At 43.4% G+C, this 25,482-nt stretch overlaps 1 protein-coding gene across 4 annotated transcripts in view; it reads left to right on the top strand.

Moving 5' to 3' along the window:
• Positions 1-25,482, top strand: part of ltk (leukocyte receptor tyrosine kinase) — a 163,124-nt gene that overhangs the window by 128,762 nt on the left and 8,880 nt on the right. For all 4 annotated transcript variants that reach the window (XM_078406216.1, XM_078406214.1, XM_078406217.1 and 1 more), the window contains 6 exons: positions 11,242-11,428; positions 14,877-14,967; positions 17,713-17,777; positions 18,897-19,038; positions 20,759-20,856; positions 22,662-22,754. In XM_078406216.1, the coding sequence (XP_078262342.1) occupies positions 11,242-11,428; positions 14,877-14,967; positions 17,713-17,777; positions 18,897-19,038; positions 20,759-20,856; positions 22,662-22,754 (676 nt within the window). The remainder of the gene's footprint in view (positions 1-11,241; positions 11,429-14,876; positions 14,968-17,712; positions 17,778-18,896; positions 19,039-20,758; positions 20,857-22,661; positions 22,755-25,482) is intronic.

Below are 25,482 nucleotides of genomic sequence, written 5' to 3' on the forward strand. Positions count from 1 at the left end.
TTTGAAGAATCAATGAGTAACAATTGCTCTTGCTAGCCTGGGGTGTTGGAATATACCAGCTTCCTACTACCTGCAGCTGTAGGTCAATAGTAATTCTGCCACCTCTGTAGCCTTGTTACCATCTCAGTCAGGGTATTTAGGTTCAAGTCCCTCTGCCGACATTAACAATTGAGTGCAGTACTAAGGGAGTGCTGCTCGTTTGTAAATACCCATATTAAAAATATATATTGTTGGCTTCAAGTCTGCCTTTTTAGTAGATACTAGACCAAGTGGGCCCATTAGGACCAAACCTCTCCTGCATTGGTGCAGCACCCTCTCCTCCCCCACTCCCCTCTCTCCCCCCCTCCCCCTCCCCTCCCTCCCCCCTCCCTCCCTCCACCCCCTCCCTCCCTCCACCCCCCCACCTCCAACCCCTCCCCTTCTCCCTTCCCCTACCCCCCTTCCCCTACCCCCCTCTCCCCTTCGCTCCTCCCCCTCCCTCCCCCTCCCTCCACCCCCCCTCCCCCTCCCCCTTCCCCTCCCCACACTCCATCCCCCTCAACCCCCTTATCCTCCCTCCCCCCCTCCCTCCACCCCCTCCCTCCCCCCCTCCCTCCACCCCCTCCCTCCCCCCCCCCCCCCCCGGAGATAGATTTAATCTTTAAAATGAGAATAACACCAATTTCAATGAAACTTCTTCCAATAGCACCAAAGGGACGACGGTGAATAAGGTGGGCCTAAAATTGTTGCGCTATCATGTATCGTTTTTCTGTAGTTCAGGAACAAACAAACAAACAAATGAGAGTTTTAGTATATAGATAATGCATCTCATGTGTAGGAAGGAACTGCAGATGCTGCTTGACATCGAAGATAGACACAACATGCTTGCGTAACTCAGCGGGACAAGCAGCATCCCTGGAGAAAATAAATGGGTGACGTTCCAGTCTGAAGAATGGTCTTAACCCAAAGCATCACCCATTTCTTTTCTCCAGAAATGCTGCCTGTCCCGCTGAATTACTCCAGCCTTTTGTGTCTGTAATGGATCTCATGGCTGTTTTTAAAAAGCAAGGGAATTCTTTCAGGGTTTAACCCCAAAATTATACTTCAACCAATTGCATTATAGGATTACCTGATCACCTATTTCAAGATAACTTTGGGATCTTGCTATGTTCAAAACGGCTGATGGGTTTCCTCCTTTAGAAAGTTCACTGTACTTCAGAAGAAAAGCTCAATTAGCTACAAAGGATTTGGAGGTGATCTGATATTGTTGGAGTTTGCTTAATGTTTCAATATTCTTTCATCTCTCTGTCTCCGTTGCTTGGATGGCTCTACGTACTTGATTGAGTGCAGTTCCAACAACATCTCAGCACCCAGGACATTATAGTACACTTAATCAGTACCCTGTGTACCAATCTGTAACATCCCCCTTCCTCCACAGTGCATCGTTGCTGCTTATGTCGCAGTGCAGCAACCCACTAAGGCATCTCTGGTTGTACCTCCCAAATGTGACCTCCGTAATTTAGGACACAAGCAACAGTTCCATGAGAAGACCACCCACCTTTCAAGTTTCAAACCAGGTTATTTGTAACAGTTACCACTGTTTCTTCACTGTGTCTTACTCAGAGCCCTGGAATATGCTACCTGACAAAACTGCAGGCATTCTTGCAATGCACAAACTTCAGCCGTTCAAGAGGAAGGTACCTTACCATCCACCTCTCAAAGACAGGTAGGGTGGACAATAACTATCAGCCTTGCCAGTAACTCCTAAGTCCCAATCAAGTTATAAAGTTATTTAGGCTCAGTTAAAAAGTTATTTAGGCTCAAACTGTGCCAATAGACAATAGACAATAGGTGCAGGAGGAGGCCATTCGGCCATTCGAGCCAGCACCGCCATTCAATGTGATCATGGCTGATCATTCTCAATCAGTACCCCGTTCCTGCCTTCTCCCCATACCCCCTGACTCCGCTATCCTTAAGAGCTCTATATAGCTCTCTCTTGAATACATTCAGGGAATTGGCCTCCACTGTCTTCTGAGGCAGAGAATTCCACAGATTCACAACTCTCTGACTGAAAACGTTTTTCCTCATCTCAGTTCTAAATGGCCTACCCCTTATTCTTAAACTGTGGCCCCTTGTTCTGGACTCCCCCAACATTGGGAACATGTTTCCTGCCTCTAACGTGTCCAACCCCTTAATAATCTTATACGTTTCGATAAGATCTGCTCTCATCCTTCTAAATTCCAGTGTATGCCAAATGATTTACTTGCCAATACACCTACAGGCACAAAGAGTTGATATTTATCCAAAGTCCTCAAAAGCCACCAGCATCCTTAGTAGGATGCAAAGGAAAGGAGAAATGCCAAGTCATAGAGCCACAGGCTTGTGCACAAATGTTCCCTATAGCCCACCTCTTCCACGCTGATCATTTTGCCCTTCCACTATAATCCCATTTGCCCATTCTAGGTCCTTATTCTTCTATGCCTTTTTAAGTGTCCGCATAGAAACATAGAAAAAAGGTGCAGGAGGAGGCCATTTGGCCCTTTGAGCCAGCACCGCCATTCATTGTGATCATGGTTGCCTTCTCCCCATATCCCTTGATTCCTCTAGCTCGATCTAACTCTCTTTTAAATTCCTCCAGTGAATTGGCCTTCTGTTGCAGAGAATTCCACAAATTCACAACTCTGTATAAATGTCTGTATAAATGTCTCTTAAAACGTAGTGATTACATCTAACTCTATTTTCTGCTCTGGTAGAGAGTTCTAGTTATCAACCATGTCCTCTGTATAAAATAAGTGTTTTCATCAAATTCCCATTAAAATTCCTCCGTCTCATTTTCAACCTTTGCCTTCATGTTTTTAATACCACTGTCAGGGAAACGATTCTGACTATCTACTCTGTTTATGTTTCTTATAATTGTACAGTATCTACTTCATTCATGTCACCCCTCAGCCTCCTTCACCCCAGGGATCACACACCCAGCCTAACCTATCTCTCCCCCTAACTGGGAGTCCTCCAATTCAGCAACGTTCTTGTAAGTCTCCTCCCCACTCTCTCCAGCAAAACCACATCCTTCCCATAGCATGGTAACCTAGAACTGCACGCAATAGTCCAAGTGTGATCTAGCCAGTGTTTTGTAAACTTGAAATATAAAGTCCCAACTTCTACACTCTGTGCTCCAACCTGTAAAAGGCCGGCTTGCCATGTACCCTCTTCACTGCTTTATCTATCTGTGTCACCATTTTTAGGGAACTACTAGACCAAGTGGACCCATTGGGCCCAAACCTCTCCTGCATTGGTGCAGCACCCTCTCCTCCCCCACTCCCCCTCCCCTCTCCCCCTCCCCCCTCCCTCCCTCCTCCCTCCTCCCCCTTCCTCCCCTCACTCCGTACCTCCCTCCCATCCCCCTCCCATCCCCCCACTCCATCTCCCTCAACCCCCCTTATCCCTCCTTCCCCCTCCTCCCCTCCCCCCTCCCTCCCCCTCCCCTCCCCCTCCCCTCCCCTTGCCCCTTCCCCTCCCCCTTCCCTCCTTCCTCCCCCTCCCTCTCTCCCTCCCCTCCCTCTCTCCCTCCCTCCCTCCCTCCCTCCCTCTCTCCCTCCCTCCCCCTCCCTCCCTAAGAGATAGATTTAAACTTTAAAATGTGAATAAGTTTAACAATATAACACCGATTTCAATGAAACTTCTTCGATTGGCACCAAAGGGACAACGGTGAGTAAGGTGAACCTACAATTGCCGCGCTATCGTGTACCGTTTTGGCTGTTGTTCAGGAACAAACAAACAAACAAACAAATGAGAGTTTGAGACAATAGACAATAGACAATAGACAATAGGTGCAGGAGGAGGCCATTCGGCCCTTCGAGCCAGCACCACCATTCAATGTGATCATGGCTGATCATTCTCAATCAGTACCCCGTTCCTGCCTTCTCCCCATACCCCTGACTCCGCTATCCTTAAGAGCTCCATCTAGCTCTCTCTTGAATGCCTTCAGAGAATTCAAAGACGTACAGGTATGTAGGTTAATTGGCTGGGTAAATGTAAAAAATTGTCCTTAGTGGGTGTAGGATAGTGTTAATGTGCGGGGATCACTGGGCGGCACGGACTTGGAGGGCCGAAAAGGCCTGTTTCCGGCTGTATATAAATGATATGATATGATATGATAATTGGCCTCCACTGCCTTCTGAGGCAGTGTATATAGATGGTCTTTCACCCCAAGGTCCAACTGTTCATCATCATTCTTTTGCACTCTACCATTTACTGCCTATGTCCCAGCCCTATTTGACTTAGCAAAATTCATTTTCTTGCCCTTGTCAGGATTAAATTCCATCTGCAATGCTCTGCCCGGCTTTCCATCTGCTCTGTATCCTAGCTGTAGCCTTAAACAATCTGTCTTGCTATCCACACACTACCAACTTTCATGTCATCCACAAACTTAGTAGTCATATCTCCCTTATTTACATCCAAGTATATTAAAAATGTATAACTATTAAAACCATTACATTAAAAAATACAAATATATTAAATATATATATATATATATAAACTTATATATAATTCAATATATTTCAATCTCAAAAACTTGTCTGGGTTGTTTATAACGACAGGAGCTCTGCTGCCCTTTGATGGAAGGGCATGAATTAATAACATTTCACTGACATTATGTACAAAAGGTGGCTTACACAAATTTGCAACATGGTTAAACATCAGTGCAATTCTTTCAAGAATAAACTCTCTGATGTAATCTACTTAGATGCCAGATGCATAAAGCTAAATGAGCAGAACATTCAGATGCTTTCTTCATTAATTAGATGGTGCAGTGCTGCCACAGATAATTAAAATATAATCCGTGGCAAGAAGACTCAATGAATCAACGATGTAGCAAGAGATATTTGTAATGGTAAATGCTTTGAGGCGTATTGTTCACTCAGAAGAGAAAACACGCAGAAAAACAGCGTTTTTCCAGCTCCCTACTCAGTGACCATAACCATCTGTTTAACTACAATAAACATGGGACTATAATTATGCCCCTTCCCCATGACTGCAACTATCTCTTTACCTAATCTATTCCGAGTAGCTGGAGCTTGCCGATTCTAAACATCTCTCCACTCAATTACAGTAAATATTTCCCTGCCCAATGCCTTTTCCCATGTCTCACTGCATTGTAAGACACGCCATCTGTTTTGAAAAGGATGGCAATTGAGGGGGGTGGGATCTGGTTTTCAGCAGGTCCATATGTACTCCAGAGCCACTTAAGGAAAGAGTAGCCCAGGTAAAAAATATGTTTGGAGGAGGGCCTAAATTGAGAAGAGAGGCAAAGAGGTTCAGGGAGAGATTCCTGGAATTTGAACAGACACATTGTCTACAGACTTCCTCCAGGGTTGCAGAAGAAGAGGAGATTAAAAGGTGATACCATGGAACACAATGATCAAAGTGTTTAGTTCATTTTGTTGCTCTATTACCACTGTGCCAAGGAACCACATTGGGGAAATAGGAATGTCTGGCTCAAAATTCTTTTGCCAGCTAATAAATGGGCTTGGCAGCACGCACCAATGTTGCTCTCTCTCACTCTGCAAAATTCAGTTGTTCGGACGTCAGGGACAGCAGAATTGTTGTTACTTGTTATTGGCATTGAACATGTGACACTGGGAACTCTGCCCAGAGAGCAGGAGTGGATGGTTATTGTCTGTAGGCCCAAAAGCAATGGCTAGGGCGATGTGCAGGGGGAAAGGGAAGGCGTTGGGAGAGGGTGTGAAGTGGGCATTGGGGCCTGACCACTCGGTTGGATGGTAGGGAGTTGGGAATAACTAAATTGTCAATTACTTGGTTATAGGGAGGGGTATTAGGCGAAACTGACGATTATGTTTAGGATAGTGGAGTGTTGGACTTGGGATTCCAGCAATGATGTTTGGATGGGAAGAGGGGGAATATGAATAGGTAGGAATCAGGATATCAGCCATGGTGTTGAAGATGGCAGGACAGGTGCTAAAGTGATTGTGGGGCGACATGTTTGTGGTGTTCAGGTTGTGATAGTGAATGGAGGGGAGATGGTCGGGTGCTGTGTAGAGTCGACGTGTATTTCAGTGCCCCAGTCTGGCAGGTTTCCCACTCTAGCACTGTGCTGCAAACGCCTAGTTATCCCGAATGTGCCCTAGGATGGGTTCACACAGAATCCAGAATCTAATTTCCTTTGCATCCCTTCAAGAAGGTTTTTTGACCGGCAGTGAAGACATCCTTTATAGCCCAAGCTAGATTTAGCTCTTCGGGCAAAGGGAATCAAGGGATATGGGGAAAAAGCCGGAATGGGGTACTGGTTTTGGATGATCAGCCATGATCATATTGAATGGTGGTGCTGGCTCGAAGGGCCGAATGGCCGACTCCTGCACCTATTTTCTATGTTTCTATGTTAAAGCCGAGGTCTGATCATTTCTAGTTCTTGATAATATGTTCATTTTTCAGAGCTGGGATTCACTGGCGAGGCCAACATTTATTTCCTGCCTTTAATTGGCATTTATTTCCTATCTTTAATTGCTGAGCATTTTCCAAGGGCAAATAACAGTCAACCACATTGGTGAGTCTAGAATTACCTTCAGATCAGATCAGGTAAGTTGGGCAGATTTCTTCCCCCGAAGCTCTGTATTGAACCAGATGGATTCTTGCATTTTCTTTATTAAGACAAGCTGTGTATGTGTTGTTTTTCCAATTCCAAAATAAAAACTGAATTTAAATTCTATTGCTGCAATGGTGGGATTTGAACCAGGGTCTACTGGGTTGTTTGTTCGGCCTGCTGGATTACTGATCCAGGAACATAACCACCACACCACCACTGTCCTGAGGCAAATTGCTAGGCTTATCCTGAAATGCATGATACTATATTCCTCTTCACAGAAAATAGATATTCAATTGTATAATGCTGAATAAGAAAGCATTATACTTCTGAATCTATACACAGAGAACTTTAAAAGACTGCAAATCAATGAATAAGGAGAATATTATGGCCATTTCCTAAAGGAAGAGACAAGGATGGCATGTATTTATAGAGTCACAGGTAGAGTCATTGAGTTTATTCAAATTGGAAATAAGGCCATTTGACCCAACTCCAGGTGTTTTCCTAAGTTAGTCATTTTTGACTGTGTATGGCCTTTAACTCTCTAAACCTTTCCTATGCATGTTCCTGTATTACGACTGTATGTATTTTGAAACATTGTAATTGTACACGCCTCATCTGGCAGCTTGTTCCACGCACCCACCATCCTCAGGGATGAATTTATATAATGTATTTCACTGCTTTAGAATGTCTCAAAGTTATTTTTCAAGCAATGAAGTATTTTTAGAGTGCAGTCACACACCTGATGCCAAGCACATTATTTGGAGGAGAGTCTTTGGTAAAGTAAAAGAAGTAATGTATATTGCCATTCTACAACAAATAGTGAACAAAGTGTTTTGTTTAACCCAATTTCAGAGTCCCCACTGTTGCTCTGCAGTTGCCTCCACACAGTTGGCAGGTCTTGCTGAGGCAGTGTGATGGAGTAAGCAATTCTGAGAGCAAAGTGCCAGGCGGGATCCCAAAGTGAACCATTCGGAGCTCAGGCAGAATCTTGTAGCATAAGCTTTGGTTTCAGTTGCTCAGATCTCATGTCAGTCTATAACCTTAAAGAAGGAAGCTTAGAGGCGGTTTGTGCTCGGAGGATACAGAAGGTTTCTAACCTGACATTGGTTTTGCTTCATGTTCAGACTGCATAAATTAGCCCTGTATTCCCTGGGGAATAGGTGATTGAAAGGAATCATTAAAGTGATTTACATTTTTTTTTTAATGCACTAATGTATATAGAGGAACTGAATCATCTGTCGAGGGAGCTAGGAGTGAGAGGATTGAAACTATAACCATTCAAAAGCAAAACTGGCCAGCAGTTTTTAACAGTACAATAGTAAAATTCTTCCTCTGAAGCCAAGAGGTCCGACTAATGTAGGAGATTTGCAGCGTCTGGGTAATGGATGTTGCTGCTACGTGAATCAATGGCATGTAATTGGAATTGAGGTACAAGTCAGCGAGGACCAAGTTGTTTCTTCACCTCCTGCCCTCATCACGCTTAAAATAGACCTGAATGTGCACTGTAAGAGCAGAATTGGTACCAATCCAAATCGCACCAATTTTAGTCAATGTGGACACAATAGACCAGATGGCCAAGTTCTGTGCTGTAAGTTTCTATTACTTTATGCGTTGTCTTCTTTTGTGTGGTTGGAGAAAGCAAAGGGAGAAAATGTGTTTAGTAAAGTTGCAAAATTTGACACAGCTAAATGTGTTACTTCGGTTGACACCATTTAGATTCAACGAAGAATTTGCTGTCGGGGCTGAATGGGCCTTGCCTGTTCCAATGTCTCCGTGTGATCAGACTAAATAAACCTGGGTCCCCTGGTGGGGTAAAGGTGCCTCAGTGGCTGTTGCAGTTCTATTCACTGCCTCCTTGTGAAATCTTCCTCGTCGGACAAGTCAAGCCGAACTTTCCGATTAATCCTTGTCCATGTCACTTTCAGCAGGGATAGCTGGTCAGGACCGACGAAGTTAATTAATGACAGGAACAATGATGGAACACATCGTTAATCCACAAGTATGTGGGGAATGGGACAGTAATTAACTGAGTACTCAGGCAACTCGAATGGTGACTGTGTAGCATTAACAGGAACTCAGAAACTGTAGAAGTCATTATATCCCAGAGGCATGACTGAGATGGAGTGGCTGATGGACTCTCTGCTTAACTCAGACTGTACATGGTGGTGGAACCCAGCAACCGAGCAATGCTTACAATATTTCATCCCAATTCCAAGTGTGGCAATTGTGTTTGATGCCTGTCTCTCTGTACTAGGGCGGTGTCTGTATGGGGTTGCCATGTTCTCCTGGTGACTGGGAGTATCATCCGAGTTCTCTCACAACCCAAAGACCTGCTTATTAATTGGCCAGTGTGAATTCCCACGGCAAAGATGGGGGGCAGGAGAACTCAGGGATATGGACAGGCAACAAAAGGGAGAATAGATGTTGGGACTGAATGGAATCCACTGAGAGGCAGCATGGACTTGATGAACTGAATGTCTTCCTTCTATATCATAAAAAACCACAGAGGTAATTACTGTCTAAAATGCTCCCCATAACCTGGAGAATGGAACGTTGTGCCGTTCAAAATTCAGAACTCACCAATTTCTGTTGCATCCCTTGCATTAGATCATGTGAAATAGGAGCTGAATTAGGCCATTCGGCCCATCAAGTGTACTCTGCCATTCAATCGTGGCTGCTCTATCTCTCGCTCCTAACCCCACTCTCCTGCCTTCTCCCCGTAACCTCTGACACCCTTACGAATCAAGAATCTATCTATCTCTGCCTTAAATATATCCACTGGCTTTGCGTCCACAGCCTTCTGTTGCAAAGAATTCCGCAGATTCACCACCTTCGGACTAACGAAATCCCTCCTCATCTCCTTCCTAAAAGAACATCCTGTAGTGGCCTGGCTGAGGCCAGAAAAAGGCTGGACGCCAGGCAGGTTTAGAAAGTTCTTTATTTGGTTGTGAGCCTCCACTCACAACGAAGTCCACCGCAGGGATGAACCACTCCCCCAAACGGCCTGAGTATTAACCCCGTAAGCCTGTCCGTCAAGTGCCGAGGGGGCTGACCCTAGGAGTGGCCTGATACCCAGGGACTGCCACAATCCTTTAATTCTGAGGCTATGGCCTCGAGTCCAAGACTGCATTGCAGGCAGTGAGTTTCTCTCCTGTTTCCTACCATTGCAGTTCCTTCCAATGTGCTCTGTCTGGCATTCATTTCCATATCTCCTATGTGGAGTTGCTTCCACATTAAGTGGAAGCAAAGAAGCGTTAGTTTGAAAGGTTTCATAAGAAAAATTTTATAGATTTCTATTGGAAATGACATTTTTTTAAATAGAGACAATACGTTTGACTAAATTGAGCCTATACTCTCAAGAATTTCGAGGAAGAGACGTGATCTCAACGTTTACTCTTACAGGGCTGGACAGGTATTCAAAATAAAATCAGATAGATTTTTGCATGTTGAGGTAATTGAAGGATATGGGTTGAGTGCAGAAAAGAATGGGTAAATGATCAGTTATGACCTTATTGAAAGGGAGGGGCAGGAATGAGGTTCCGACTGTCCTTTCCCTGCTCATTCAAAACCGTTTCTATTTATCGAGATATCCATTTGCCAGAATCATAGTCGATTACCCCCAAAAATTCAACATTTTAATACTGAACATTTGGAAAAAGAATTGAGGAGAAAAGCTTGCATTTGTACAGTGCTATTCACAAACTCAGACGAACTCTTGAAGAAGTATGTTCACAGCTTGTCGTGAAGAGAATGCAACATACAAGGACTCCACAAGCTGCAAGGTAATGATAGCCGGTCTGCCCAGGGTTTTCCTTCTCCTGCGATGTTGGTTGGCGACGTGGGATTAACCTGGAATATTCTAGATCAGTGGCAAGGCACTTCCGCCGAACAGCTGATGAGTTCAACCATTCTGCCTCCCGCCCGGCCTCATAAAGAAGAGGTTTCTCAAGATTACAGCTCTTAAGTATCCAGGGATCTGTTGTTGTTCGTGTTGAAAGAGAGAACAAAAGGAAGGATTTGTAATGTACACACCACCCTTTACAACCCTTGGGACAGCCAAGATCGCTTCCAGCCAGTCGAATATTTTTGGAGTTACTGCTGTAATTCAGAAACCCTCGGGCATTAACGTGGATGCAAGCTCGGAACAGCTGCACAGGCCTTGCAAACTGCAACCGCGGCTTAGTGTGCCGATCGGTCCTTGTCGATGCATCGCCTGTATGAAGGTGTGTCAACCTGTCGGCCTGCCTGAGTTGTAGAAACAAGGAACAGCAGATGCTGCTTCACACAAAAGGACATAAGGTGCTGGAGTAGCTCAGCGAAGTCAGGCAACATCTCTGGAGAGGATAGACAGGTGACGTTTCAGGCTGGGAGCCTTGTTTAGGCTGATTACAGAGAAGGGGGGAAGAAAGGTGGGAGACATGAGGAGAGGCAAGAGTCTCCTCTTTCCTAGCATTCCCCCCCTCCCCCACCCCTTGCTTCTGAATAAGGGTCCCAACCCGAAATGTCGCCTATCCATGTTCTCTACAGATGCTGCTTGGCCCATTGGGTTACTCCAGCACTTTGTGTCCACTCAGTCTTTATAAGCTGCTTGGTGTGTCTGGTACAATACCGGAATGCAGGTCAGCCCCTGACTGACTGTTCTCTTGTTCCCATGGCAGTTTACTATCACAAGAACAACAGGTTGGCGGCTGTGAGGGTGAAGCTGCAGACCTCAGAGTACAAACTGAGCAAGATCAGGACTTCCACCATCATGACGGATTACAACCCCAATTACTGCTTCGCTGGAAAGGTGGCCTCACTCAACGAGCTGAGGGAGGTGCCCAGAAGAAACATCACCTTGCTGAGGTGGGTGAAACCAGGGTTGCCAAGAATCACCGACTCCTCCAGCACCAGCGCCAGAGACCTGGGTTCGATTGTGATCTCGGGGTGCTGTCTGTGTGGAGTCTGCATGTTCTCCTCGTGACTGCGTGGGTTTCCTCTGGGTGCTCCAGTTTCCTCCCACATCCCCAAAACATGTGGGTTTGTTTGTAGGTTAGTTGGCCCCTGTAAATGGCCTCGAGTGTGTGGGGAGTGGATGGGATAGTAGGATAATATTGAGCTAGTATGAATGGATGATCGATGGTCAGAATGGACTCAATGGTCGGGCCTGTTCCCATGCTATATCTCTAAACTCCATTATACTACATCCAATGGGCTTTCCTCATAGTCTCTCTATATTTATTTTTATTTCTGCTAGAAGTTACTGAAGCTGCATTTTCTAATCGCCGAGGCAGAGCACCACATATCACAGCAACTTGACCTCCACTTCACCCCAAATCCAATGCAAAATACCTTCAATATTTGACCGCAAGTTATGAGACTACCGGCTAGCAAAACAGTTTCTTCCTTTTCACTCAATCAAAAGACGTCCCAGATTTAATCCCATCTCATCTGCTGAGAAAACAATACCAGAACTTTATTAGATGCCCTGAATATTTTTATACTAAATTACAAACTATTTCAAGCAATGTTAAATGCATGCATGGACAAAAAAAATGCAAAGATTGAAATTACAATCTATGTTACTGCAGCTAATACGTTTCTGGTTGTGATGAGTGTAATCTCAAGTCGTGTGGAAATGGTATAGGTTGTAGAGGACGATTAAGCCCTGAGAATCCTTCGATGAACTCCAGAAGATCAGGTGAACGATGGTCGACTCGTGTAGAGTTGCTCAAGTGTAGAGCAGGGTTCTTTTCACAACTGAATTCTAGCATAAAATGAATAGAGAAATATAACTACAGCTTGGTTTTCAGAAGCACTCCGACACCCGTAGTGATCAGATTCCCTATTGTCTCCTTTTCACCTCTGGCCTTTGTTCACTCCTCTGCCACTTAAAACACCCCCTCACCTGTATCCACGTATCAATCGCCAGGCTTTATCTCGCTCACACCTCTATTCCAGCTTTCTCCCTACGACCACAAACAGTCTGAAGAAGGGTCCTGACCCAAAATGCTGCCTATCCATGTCCTCCAGAGATGCTGCCTGACCCGCTGAGTTACTCCACCACTTGGTGTTCCATGTAAGATTCCAGCATCTGTAGATCCGTGTGATTCGTTGCAATGCTCAACGTTTGATTGAGATCTTCCATGAATGTGATACATGTAATGCACGGAACACAGTGTGCATGTGTGGATGATTTCAATGCCCAATTGATGGCATTTCTGTCAAATTAAGTCATGGTGGCGCAGCGGTAGAGCTAGTGCCATGTGGTGCCATATGGCGCTAGACACCCCGGTTCGATCCTGACTACAGGTGCTTGTCCGTACTGAGTTTGTACGTTCTCCCCGTGACCTGCATGGGTTTTCTTTGAGATCTTTAGTTTTCCCCCACACACCAAAGGCGTCCAGGTTTGTACGAGGTTAATTGGCTTGGTATAATTGTAAATTGTCCCTTGTGTGTGTAGAATAGTGTTTGTGTCGGGGATCGCTGATCTACGTGGGCTCGGTGGGCCGAAGGGCCTCCGTGTGTCTATCCTTTTAAACAGTGTTTCTCCAGTGTGCAGTTGTTACTCTGCGGTGGAAGAGGTTCCATTTGGTTGTGCAATGCCACACGGCAGCTCTAGGCTGTGATTTGGACTTGATATATCGTTCTGATGGTGGTGGTCAGTTCTGAATGTTCAAACAATAACTGCAAGGCCGCTGTCAGTGTGCCAGCGGTGACAGCATGAATGCACCACCCCCTCATCCTGCTAGAGAAGACTGCAGATTCATACTCCACTCACAATTTACCATGTCCCAGAGGTGAGGCCTCAGCTCGATATCTGCTGGAGTTCAGCTTGCTTAGAACCAGGACCTAACACAGAAAGTAGTGGGTGTGAAAGGAGGAGAACGTGGTTGATGAAGGATACAAGGAAGTCATCAGTGATGATGGGGTTATGAGAAGGCAGGAGAATGGGGTTGAGAGGGAAAGATACATCAGCCATGATAGAATGGCGGAGTAGACTCGATGGGCTGAATTGCCTAATTTTGCTCCTATAACCTATGAACCTATGACCTTGCCTGATACAGTGCCGCAGAGAGTCAAGAGGGAAAGCCTTGATGAAATTGCAAAAAGCTCTGCTGAGAGGTCAGATCGGGAGGTTGTGGCCGATGACCCTCTGATCATTGCAAGTAAACGGATGCCATGGTGAGGGGAACCCAAGTGTGTGGTAGACTGTCCTGTAGTGTCCAAAGGGTAGGCCTCACCCTGGATCCACACGTAGACTGAAAGATTCCGGCCTACAGTGTAAAGGGAGACTGTGGCATAATACGCACGGCAGGGCAACAGGGCTCACTGGAAAACTGTTAGAAATGTGAGCTGAAAATGAACTCAAGTGAACCCATGCCTAGATACCACATAGCAACCAGTGCAGAGACTCCAGGGTGGGAACTTATCACTGTAAATACCTGATTAAAATGAAAATGTAGCAAATAGCACACTAGAGCATAGAACAATTAAGACAACTTACCTTTTTCTACGTATTCACAGCAAATGTGATGCAGATATAATGGGTGGGAAAGGTTGATAAAGAATTATATAAAAGGAATGTAAACTTTGGATTCGAGAGCATCTGCTCAAAGAGGGATGTCGGTCAAGATGGCCAACTTGATCTGAGGGTAAACTCCAGACTCCCTGTGAAATTCTTTCCATCCACATATTGTGAACATATTCTGGCCTTCGATCACAGTGAGGAGGTGACTGGAGGAGACTCACTGTGATGGATGTTTCTTTTTGTTTTGTTTTGTGTTGGTTGTGTTTGTGTGTGAAATTGTTTATTTTTATTGCTCTATTGCTGGACTGTGGGTGACCTTTCATTTCACTGCACATCTTTAGATTTAGATTTAGAGACACAGCGCGGAAACAGGCCCTTCGGCCCACCAAGTCCGTGCCGCCCAGCGATCCCCGCACATTAACAATATCCTACATATACTAGGGACAATTTTTAAAAAACATTTTACCCAGTCAATTAACCTACATACCTGTACGTCTTTGGAGTGTGGGAGGAAACCGAAGATCTTGGAGAAAACCCACGCAGGTCACGGGGAGAACGTACAAACTCCGTACAGATGGCGCCCGTAGTCAGGATCGAACCTGAGTCTCAGGCGCTGCATTCGCTGTAAGGCAGCAACTCTACCGCTGCACCACTGTGCCGCCCTGTATATATGTGTATGTGACAAATAAACTTGACTTGACTTGACTTGTAGCTGAAATGCAACTGGTAAAAAGGTCCGTTTACCAAGCTTAACCCAGCAAGCGTTGATACTTTATTTCCTAGGGCTCTTGGTCACGGTGCATTTGGTGAGGTGTACGAGGGCCAAGTTGTTGGAATCGGCAACGAATCCGTCCCTTCACAAGTGGCAATCAAGGTTAGTGATGGACCTTCCCAACCCCCTCGTCTGATGGAAGGATGGCGATTACGTTCATAAATGAGATTCAAACAGGAGATTAGGTGTTATCCATTTGGGTTTATTAAGGTCTGAATAGACAATAGACAATAGACAATAGGTGCAGGAGTAGGCCATTCGACCCTTCGAGCCAGCACCGCCATTCAATGTGATCATGGCTGATCATTCTCAATCAGTACCCCGTTCCTGCTTTCTCCCCGTACCCCCTGACTCCACTATCCTTAAGAGCTCTATCTAGCTCTCTCTTGAATGCATTCAGAGAATTGGCCTCCACTGCCTTCTGAGGCAGAGAATTCCACAGATTCACAACTCTCTGACTGAAAAAGTTTTTCCTCATCTCTGTTCTAAATGGCCTACCCCTTATTCTTAAACTGTGGCCCCTGGTTCTGGACTCCCCCAACATTGGGAACATGTTTCCTGCCTCTAACATGTCCAACCCCTTAATAATCTTATACGTTTCGATAAGATCCCCTCTCATCGTTCTAAATTCCAATGTATACAAACCTAGTCGCTCCAGTCTTTCAACATATGACAGTCCTGCCATTCCGGGAATTAACCTAGTAAACCTACGCCGCACTTTAGCGCAGAAGGATCTCGACCCGAAACGTCAGCCATTTCTTCTCTCCAGAGATGCCGCCTGTCCTGCTAAGTCACTCCAGCATTTTGTGTCCATCTTGGGTTTATTAAGGATTGGTTAGTGAGAAATAAAAATGAAACTTAAAACAAAAAGGTGAATTTTGGATCAGTAGGGTGCAACTAAAAGATTGCAAATAATAATAGGTGAGCTATTTACAATTCGTAACATGAAATCAAAGAAATGTAGAGCATGGAAAAGGACCCTCTCAGTCCACATCATCCTGGCCTTGCTAAGCTAATTCCATTAGTCCACATTCGGCCAATATTCCTCCATGCCGTTCTTATCCATGTACCTGTCAAAAAGTGCATTAAGCATTGTTATTGTAACTGCCTCCACCACTTCACTGGCGGCTCATAGAAACATAGAAACATAGAAAATAAGTACAGGAGGCCACTCGGCTCTTCGAGCCAGCACCGCCATTCATTGTGATCATGGCTGATCATCCACAATCAGTAACCTGTGCCCAACTTCTCCCCATATCTCTTGATTCCACTACCCCCCAGAGCTCTATCTAACTCTCTCTTAAATCCATCCAGTGATTTGGCCTCCACTGCCCTCTGTGGCGGAGAATTCCACAAATTCACAAACTCTCTGGGTGAAGATGTTCCTTCTCACCTCAGTTTTAAATGGCCTCCCCTTTATTCTAAGACAGTGGCCCTGGTTCTGGACTCCCCCAACATTGGGAACATAGCTTGTTCCAGGTAATCATCACCCACTGTGTGGGAAAACATCCTCCAGAATTCAAAAGAGGTGGCAGATGGAACATGATATGGGGAAATGTGAAATTATCCACTTTGGCAGCAAGAATGAGAAAACATTTTAGAAAGTGAGGGAATGATGAATCAATTGAATCTATATACTGTATGGTTATGCTTACATGGCCAAAAATTAGCTTGTAGCAAAAAAAATGGTGGTTAGACACAAAATGCTGGAGTAACTCAGCAGGTCAGGCAACATCTCAGGAGAGAAGGAATGGGTGATGTTTTGGCTTGAGACCCTTCTTCAGACTGATCACTGAAAAAAAGTGGTGTGCTGGCCATTTTGCAAGGGTGTAGGAATATGCAATGATGCAAATATGTGTTACGTTGGAGAGATTATGCGTGAAGTGCTGGGTGTGCTTCATTTTTATTTATGTAAGGTTATATTTGTTTGAGATATACTGTAATGGAGATTCACTAGATCATATCTTGGAATGAACAGACTACCTTTTGAAGATGTTGCCAGGACTAGAGGGTCTGAGCTATAGGGAGAGGTTGAGCAGGCTGGGACTCTATTTCCACACTGTATCTCTCTATGACTCTATGGGAGATTGATGAGAATGAAATAATATTCTTTGAAATTTAAAAGAATAAGATAATCTGGTCATAACAGATGGTTTTTGAACGAGCCTGACAGGCAGATAGATGCCAGAAGGATGCTTTCCCTGTCCATGGAGTATTAAAGAGCATACAATATTATGAGGTTAATACTTAGGATATAGTCTGAAACTCTTTTTCTCTTGGGTGGGGGTTTCTCAAATAAGAGGTGCAAGGTAAGAGAATATTTAAAGGGGAGCTGAGAGTGAATTGTTTTACAGTGAGAATGGTTGGGATCTGGAAAAAGTTGCTTGAGGTGGTGGTAGAAGCAGGTACTCTCCCTACATAAAAGAGACATCTAGACAAGCACATGAATCGGCAAAATATAGAAAGTTATGGATCAAATGGAGGTAAATGGGATTAATATAGGTGAGCCAGTAGTCAGTGTGGACATAGTGTACTGAGGGCACTGTTTCATGCTGCATGACTGTATACCTCAATAAAGCGCTAGTCTCAAGATATGCAATTAGTTATTTAAGACTTAAATTAGAAGTTTCTTAACATAGGTTGTGAATCTTTGTAATTATCTTATTTGTGCAGACTATAAATGCTCAAGACTGAGCATTGTTTTTGAAAATTAAGGGAATCAAACAAATTTGAGAATTGGATGAGGATGGAAATAGATGAGTCCATGGTCCATTCTTGTCATGAGGTTTTGCATTCCTAACTCTTAAATGCTGGCATACTGCTACACTCATTTGTTTCTAATCACAGACGCTTCCAGAAATCTGCTCCGAACAAGATGAAATGGATTTCCTGATGGAGGCTTTAATTATCAGGTAACAGTGACAATTCCTGTGCCTTTCTCATCCCTTGATGGTTTGGAACATTTCACAATTGAATGGGTCACTGGTAGTAAACAAATATACTAGAGGAACAAGATGGACCACTCCGTTGAAATCGCCTATACTGAAGTGTTGTACGCAAAGGAGCATAACGTCCGCCATTTTAGTAGGCAAAACCCAACGTTCGCTATGCCTCTCGCAGTGTAATCAGTGTTTTGGGGGAACAGTATGTGTGATGTTACCATTAAAATGCAGAATATATCTCATCTATCATTTCACTGATTTTGGTTATTTTTCTTTTAAAATATTTCTGCAAGTTTCTGCCTACTAAAATGGCGCCATGACATACTACGGTTCTTAGGTTCGAGTGGTCTATCTTGCTCCTCTAGTATCTTTGGTAGTAAATTAGTGAAGGACAGCGAGGATTAAAGGGTAAATTCAAAGGGGGTGGGTGAACATTCGGTCCTGCCCCTCTCTTCTTTCTCCTGCTCTCTCATCCAGTCAGATTGCGAATTATGTTCATTGAAAGCATCCTATATTTAAGAAGCTTACTTCTCAAATGCTCTTCCTCACCAAAAAGATGTAGTCTTTCAACCTACTCCCAAACTTTTACTTTGTGCTATAATGTAATTTTGTCTTGTTTCACCCAAATTTAATTTGTGTATTTACTGCCTTGACAGAACATCTTCCAACCTACTTACTTTGTCTCCTTTTTATCAGACACACGCCTATTTTCCTTTTCGAGAACCACAACTGAATTGGCTTCAACATCCCTTTGAGCAAAGCAATCCCGATCACAATCATTTTTATCACGATAAAAATAATTATTCTCCGTTCTTTTGGAGCTGTAAATTTGGCCTCTGTTTATATACCATTGGTAAGAAGGGATTTGGTGTATGAATGTATTTATAAGATATCCACCAACATTTTCTGCAGAAATAATCCAAATAAATAATAAATTCAATCTGAATAAATATCACAATGGAACTGTAATTCCCCTTCTTTACCGGAAGATGGGAGTCACATGAGATTTTTTATCACCACTTGTATTGATTTAGTTCACAATGCTCTTTGTACATTGACTAAATATTATTTCTTTGTTCGCTCTAACAGCAAGTTTAACCATCAGAACATTGTGCAGTGTATTGGTGTGAGTCTCCAAGCCCTACCTCGATTTATCTTGCTGGAACTCATGTCGGAAGGAGACATGAAGACTTTTCTCAGAGAAAACAGGCCGAAGGCTGTAAGCACAAAAGTAAATACTCCCAATGTTCCTTCACTTTGCCACCAAGAAGTGGGTGAAAGATTACATCCATCTGGCTTGAGCAGTAGACAGACGAACGCAAAACATGGCCGGTCATGTTTCACACATTTCACACAAAGGGTGGTGGGTATATGGAACAAGCTGCCAGAGAAGGTAGTTGAGGCAGGGACTATCCCATCGTTTAAGAAAGTTAGGCAAGTACATGGATAGGACAGGTTTGGAGGGATGTGGACCGAATGCAGGCAAGTGGGACTAGTGTAGCTGGGACATGTTGGCCAGTGTGGGCAAGTTGGGCCGAAGGGCCTGTTTCCACACGAAGGGCCTGTTTCCACTCTATGACTCTATGTCTCTATGCATCAATAATCTCCCCCACTTTACAGCCACATTCCATTAAAATAAATTACTTTCTTCCCTAATAGCAAGTGAGTGTATTCCGGATCAAACTGTTTCTGAGGAATGGCTCAGTTGTGATGCTCAGTGATGCAGGGGATGCATTAAGGTAGGATGATATGCATTAGAAAGCTTAACAAAAACCCAGCAATGCTAGATTCTATGATTATTACCTGACTCCTGCTTCAGCAGCTGAACAAATGGACTACGTTTGTGGTCCCGTCACTGGAAAGGAAACTCTGGTCTTGTATATGAAGTGGGTATAATGGGCAGTCACATTTACATTGCATTTTCAACACAGCCAACCAAAGTCTGAAGATGGGTCTCGATCCGAAACGTCACCCATTCCTTTTATCCAGAGATGCTGCCTGTGCCACTGAGTTACTCCAGCATTTTGTGTCTATCTTCAGTTTAAACCAGCATCTGCAGTTCCTTCCTACAACTGCTTTTTGATCTTTTCCACAAAAATAAACACCTTCATTTTTGTTCAATCAACTACGGGTGCTGTACTGTAAGGAGTTTGTACGATCCCCCGTGACCTGCGTGGGTTTTCTCCGAGATCTTCGGTTTCCTCCCACACTCCAAAGACGTACAGGTATATAGGTTAATTGACTGGGTAAATGTAAAAATTGTCCCTAGTGTGTGTAGGATAGTGTTAATGTGCGGGGATCACTGGGCGGTGCGGATTTGGTGGGCCGAAAAGGCCTGTTTCCGCGCTGTATCTGAAATATGGAGAAAAAAACCCAATATGAAAAATATAATTCTAAAGGCATGCAACAAGGTCACCTTGGCTATTTTCTTAGGACCCAGCCTTTTCAGATTATAACTTTTAATTCTGACTCCTTGTAAAATTTCCCCTGCACCTTCTCAAATGCCTCTCTGTCCTTTAGTGAACATATGTTCTAAACAGAAACATACTTAGCAAACATCTCTGCTTTTCATTTATATTTCTTCAGAAATGCATCAAGTACCTGGCTTAGTATAAATGTAAAAAATTGTCCCTTGTGTGTGTGGGTTAGTGCTAATGTGCAGGGATCACTGGTCGGTGTGGACACGGTGGGCCAAAGGGCCTGTTTCCGCGCTGTATCTCTAAACTAAACTATCCAGATACTCTTTAACCTAATGATATCCTTGGGATTTATGATTATAGAACAAATAGCCTCACCCTGAGGCTATTTGTTGCTGGATTCATTTATCCAAAAACTAGGCCTGATCTTGGCTGACATGCGAGGACATTTTTTTAAAGTTTCTAATTCGCAGACCGAATTAAATATAACGAACCACCTCACCCACACTAGTGTCACTTATTTCTTTATTTCAGGCACACACATCCACATTGATAATGCTGGACCTTCTGAGCATGGCCAAGGATATAGCTTGTGGTTGCAAATATCTGGAAGACAACCACTTCATTCACAGGTTGGCAATGATATCAATGATGTTAGCTTACAGAATCGTTATCAGGTTGAAGAAATTGGATTTTGCTTTAATTAAATATATCAGTCATTTTTGCTTTATGACTAGTGAAGTTGTACTTATTTTGAACAGCTATTGTTATTGCTGTATCTAGGCTCATTATTTTTGCTGGGGCCAATTGAGGAAAGGGGTTTTGAAGATAAGACTTGAGAACTGGCACAAATCCTGTGGTCTTCTGGACACTAGTTATCCCTCACCACCTCTGAGTGCTGGACTACCTGCAGCAGGGGTCTGAAGGCACTACAAAGATACCACCAAACTTACGAAAGCCTTCCAAATCGCTGGAAGAATGGACAAATTAATGTCAGCATCCTCTCCCAGAATGGCATTCCCGTCATCGAGGCCCCAATTACACTCAGTTAATTCTGCTGGGCAGACCACATTGCTGGCATGCCTGGTGCCAGACTCCACATGAAGACCACTTTGTTCCAAGCCCTGTGGCAGAAAGAGATTACCAGGTGGACAGAGGAATGGTTTTAAGGATGTCCTCAGAGATTCCATGGAGAAATGCAACATCCCCACTGATTCCTGGGAATCTCCAGCCTGCGACCGCTCAGAGGCTCTCAGAGCAGAAAGCCTGGATGCTCCTGGGTCTGGCCAAGCTGGCCATCCATGAGTCACGTCGCCAGGTGGAAGAGGGCTCTGCCCGAGCCAGCTGCCTGCCCCTTTTCCGGGGTTACGTCCACGCCCAGGATGGTGCTTGAGAGGGACTACTCTGCCTCAGAAGGCAGTGGAGGCCAATTCTCTGAATGTATTCAAGAGAGAGCTAGATAGAGCTCTTAAGGATAGCGGAGTCAGGGGGTATGGGGAGAAGGCAGGAACGGGGTACTGATAGAGAATGATCAGCCATGATCACATTGAATGGCGGTGCTGGCTCGAAGGGCTGAATAGCCTACTCCTGCACCTATTGTCTATTGTCTGTTGACTACGCGATGTCCACGGGCACCCTGGGGGATTTCCGGGACCGCTGGGCGCCTCAGGGGCTGGAACACATCCTTGACAAGGATGGTGATATAGTTGTGTAATGTTCAGTATTTAAGAATATTTGTTTTACTTGTATTATGGTGGTGGGTTTATTGGTATTGTTTTGTATTGTTCTTATTATTGTAAATAATTGTTTTTTTGTTAAAAAAACAGCAGAAGCCAGAATTCCAGATGGTTTTGAGCACAAGCTTCACGGAGGCAGTGGAAGCAACCACACTACCTCACAAACTATTCAGTGCCCATTCATTCAGGCATAACCTTCCCCATCTGAGCAAGCGTTTACAGCCCTATATTAGCCTCATTAGCTACCTCAAGCCCACAATAATGGAGTGGAAGGAAGGGGCCACTCTCTTCCATCCTTGCTTTATCAGAGAAAAGTTCTGATCATTGTTTTTATCTTGGTATTAACTATTAATGTTGTAGTCACTGAAGTTCCTGTTATTTTTACTGTAGCTAGGCCCATTGTTACTGCTGCAATTCTGTCCATATATTAATGGTTATGTTTATTCCTAATGTTTTGTTGAGTTTATTATTGATATACTTATGGCTATTAATATTACAGTACTCCTACCCATTTTTATTAAAGCAGTTCCATCCATTGTAATCAATGCACATTTTCCTCATTATTTTTGGTATGTCTCTGATCTGTTATTACTGCAGTTCTGCAGATTATGATTATCGAAGAGACAGTTATTGTTATTGCTTTGATTCTGTCCAACATATCGGTGTCAGATTTATCTAACTCTTTAACTGGTTCCTCACAGGGACATTGCAGCAAGGAATTGTTTATTGACCTGCACCGGACCCAAGCGGGCAGCTAAAATTGGAGACTTTGGGATGGCTCGAGATATTTATAGGTACATCTTTGCCTGTCTCTTGTGTTTGGATTTAGCTCTTCAGTAACTACTGGCCTCGTCAATCCTTTAAATGCTGTTTACTGTATTACATCCATGCCTCGATATCACAACTTAAATATTAATATCCCATGACTGGTCATCCATATCATTGTGCTGCTTGCTTTTATGTGCACAAACCCAACTAACTACTGCTCAAGGTCACATAATATGTATTGTGCCACCCTGCAACAATGCTAGTCTTTGACATGTTTCACCAAATCATTCTCCTTCAATACTTCTCCCCTGCATTGTACCCAGGTGGGATGCCCACTGGTTTCCATAAATATTTGTCTGGTTATAGCCAAATAATTACCTGTAATTGTTTTTCTTCCCACTTACAAGTCCATAATCTGTAATGTTCTTAGTTTCCCTGCTAATACCACCTGAAACTCAGTGTTGGTTCCAGTCTGCACAGTGGCAGCGCCCAGCTGCAGCACACTATGTTCTGCTATCTCCGATTTGTCAGGTTAATATTCAGGACCAGATGAGCAGAAATTTCATACAGCTAAATATCCTGAACGTGGCAGCCGTTGATTCCAATCCCTGCAGCCTACTCAATTTTCCAGTTACGAACCCCAACAAAGAGATTTGTAACCCTGCGATCGGCACAAAATGCTGGAGTAACTCAGCGGGACAGGCAGCATCTCTGGATAGGAATGGGTGACGTTTTGGGTCAAGACCCTTCTTCAAACTGAGAGACAGGGGAGAGGGAGACACTGAGATAAGGAAGGGCAAGATGAGAAAATGAGACATAAAAAGAGATGTAGATCAAGGAACGTATAGAATAGATCATTGTTAACTGGGAGAAGGTGACAACAAAGCAAACAGAGATAAAATGTAATCGGGGACAGTCAGACTGGTCAGAGAACTGGGAAGGGGAGGGATGGAGAGAGCGGGAAAGCAAAGGTTACTTGAAGTTAGAGAAGTCAATATTCATACCTTTGCTGTGTAAGCTGCCCAAGCGAAATATGAAGTGAAATTTTAAATCATGAGAATGGACTTAAACCAAGGTGGTCACAAATCCATACCACAGCCCATTTTCACCTCAAAAACATGACCTGATTCCACCCTTCCCTCAACCGTTGCCGTGTCTTAGCCTTGCATTTCTTAGCTTTACACACAAGGTTTTTTTGGGGGGTTTTTTTTGACCAAAGTTTATTTCTGATTTTTTTATTGATACAGCTTTGACAATTCAATGCATGAACACATTAGTGCTGATAGATATCCCCCCACCCACCACCCCCCACCCACAATACCATTCAGAGGGTATACAACTTAAGATATGCAAGGAAAATAAGTAAATAAGTAAACATAAACATAAGCGTAATTTTTTTTTTTAATTTTAAAAATTAAAAAGAGGACCCAAAAAAATTAATAATAAAAAATAAAAGTAAAAAATAAATAAATAAATTTAAAAAAATTAAAAATCATAATAAATTTTTTTTTTAAAGATAAATTGTTAGAGGTTTAAAGCAGTACACCATATTATCCAGGGCACTAACATGCATAAAAACAGAGAAGAGGGAAGCAGAAAAATCGGAATGTTAAGACATATCAGGGACCATTCTAATACTTCAATTCCACTCTTAATTACATACACACATATCAAAGACTCTACTCAACCACAAAATTATCAGAGCCTAAAGCATCAATACAACTAAGAAAAGGTTGCCATATCAATGTAAACCTGTCAGCTGATTCCCTAACTGTATACCTAATCTTCTCCAATTTAATAAAATACAACATATGCCTAATCCACTGTGCAAATGTTGGAGGGGTACACACAAGTATTTTGCAACATTCCTGATTGCCCTGGCTCTAGACAGACCCAATCTTATTAAAATGATCACAATGGGTTAAGTGTGAGTAGCAAATCCCCATCCACTCATCACTCCTGTATTTAAGAATCTACAATAGCTGCTAGTTGAGTGATATCTTCATTTTAAAACTTGAATCCTTTCATTTCAAATGCCGTTGTGGCGTTATCTCGCCAATTCAATTTTCAATTTTAAAAACGTTATTGGCATGATAAGATACATCGTTATATTGCCAAAGTATAGAACATAACATACATATTTAAAATGCATGAATATAAATACAAGTACACAATGCATGGGTAAATATGCCCCTGTACATATATATATATATATATATATATATACACGCAATACATTTATAGCCTTTTATCGATTGCTACTCATTCTTGCAGTTGTAAGCAGTGCAGCAAGGTAGCAAATTTAGCAGGTCAATATTAATTTTCTTAGTGTCAATTAGTGTCAATTTGTGTATGCGTGTATGTATACATGTTGGTCATTCACTGTCTCGTGTGAACATGTGTACATGTTGGTCATTCACTGTATTGTGCGCCAAGATGTGCCGTATTTCCTTCGCCAAGGATTATTCTTAGTTTTGATATATCATCTAGTTCTTTAAAATCTGGGGTTGCCAGACTGATTTTTTCAAAGTATATTTTCCTTATTTTATCGAATTTTTAACATTTTAAGAGGAAGTGCACCTCTGTTTCGACCTCATCTGTCAAACAGTGACCGCATATTTTATTTTCTCTTGGTTGCCAAGATCTCTTCTGTCTTCTTTTTACAACTGCCAAATGGTGGTCACTTAACCTGTACTTGGTGAGGGTCTGTCTCTGCTTCATATCTCTAACAGTTGAGAGATAATCTGCCAATTT

The sequence above is a fragment of the Rhinoraja longicauda genome, chromosome 10, assembly GCF_053455715.1.
Source record: "Rhinoraja longicauda isolate Sanriku21f chromosome 10, sRhiLon1.1, whole genome shotgun sequence".
In the NCBI taxonomy this organism is placed as follows: Eukaryota; Metazoa; Chordata; class Chondrichthyes; order Rajiformes; family Arhynchobatidae; genus Rhinoraja; species Rhinoraja longicauda.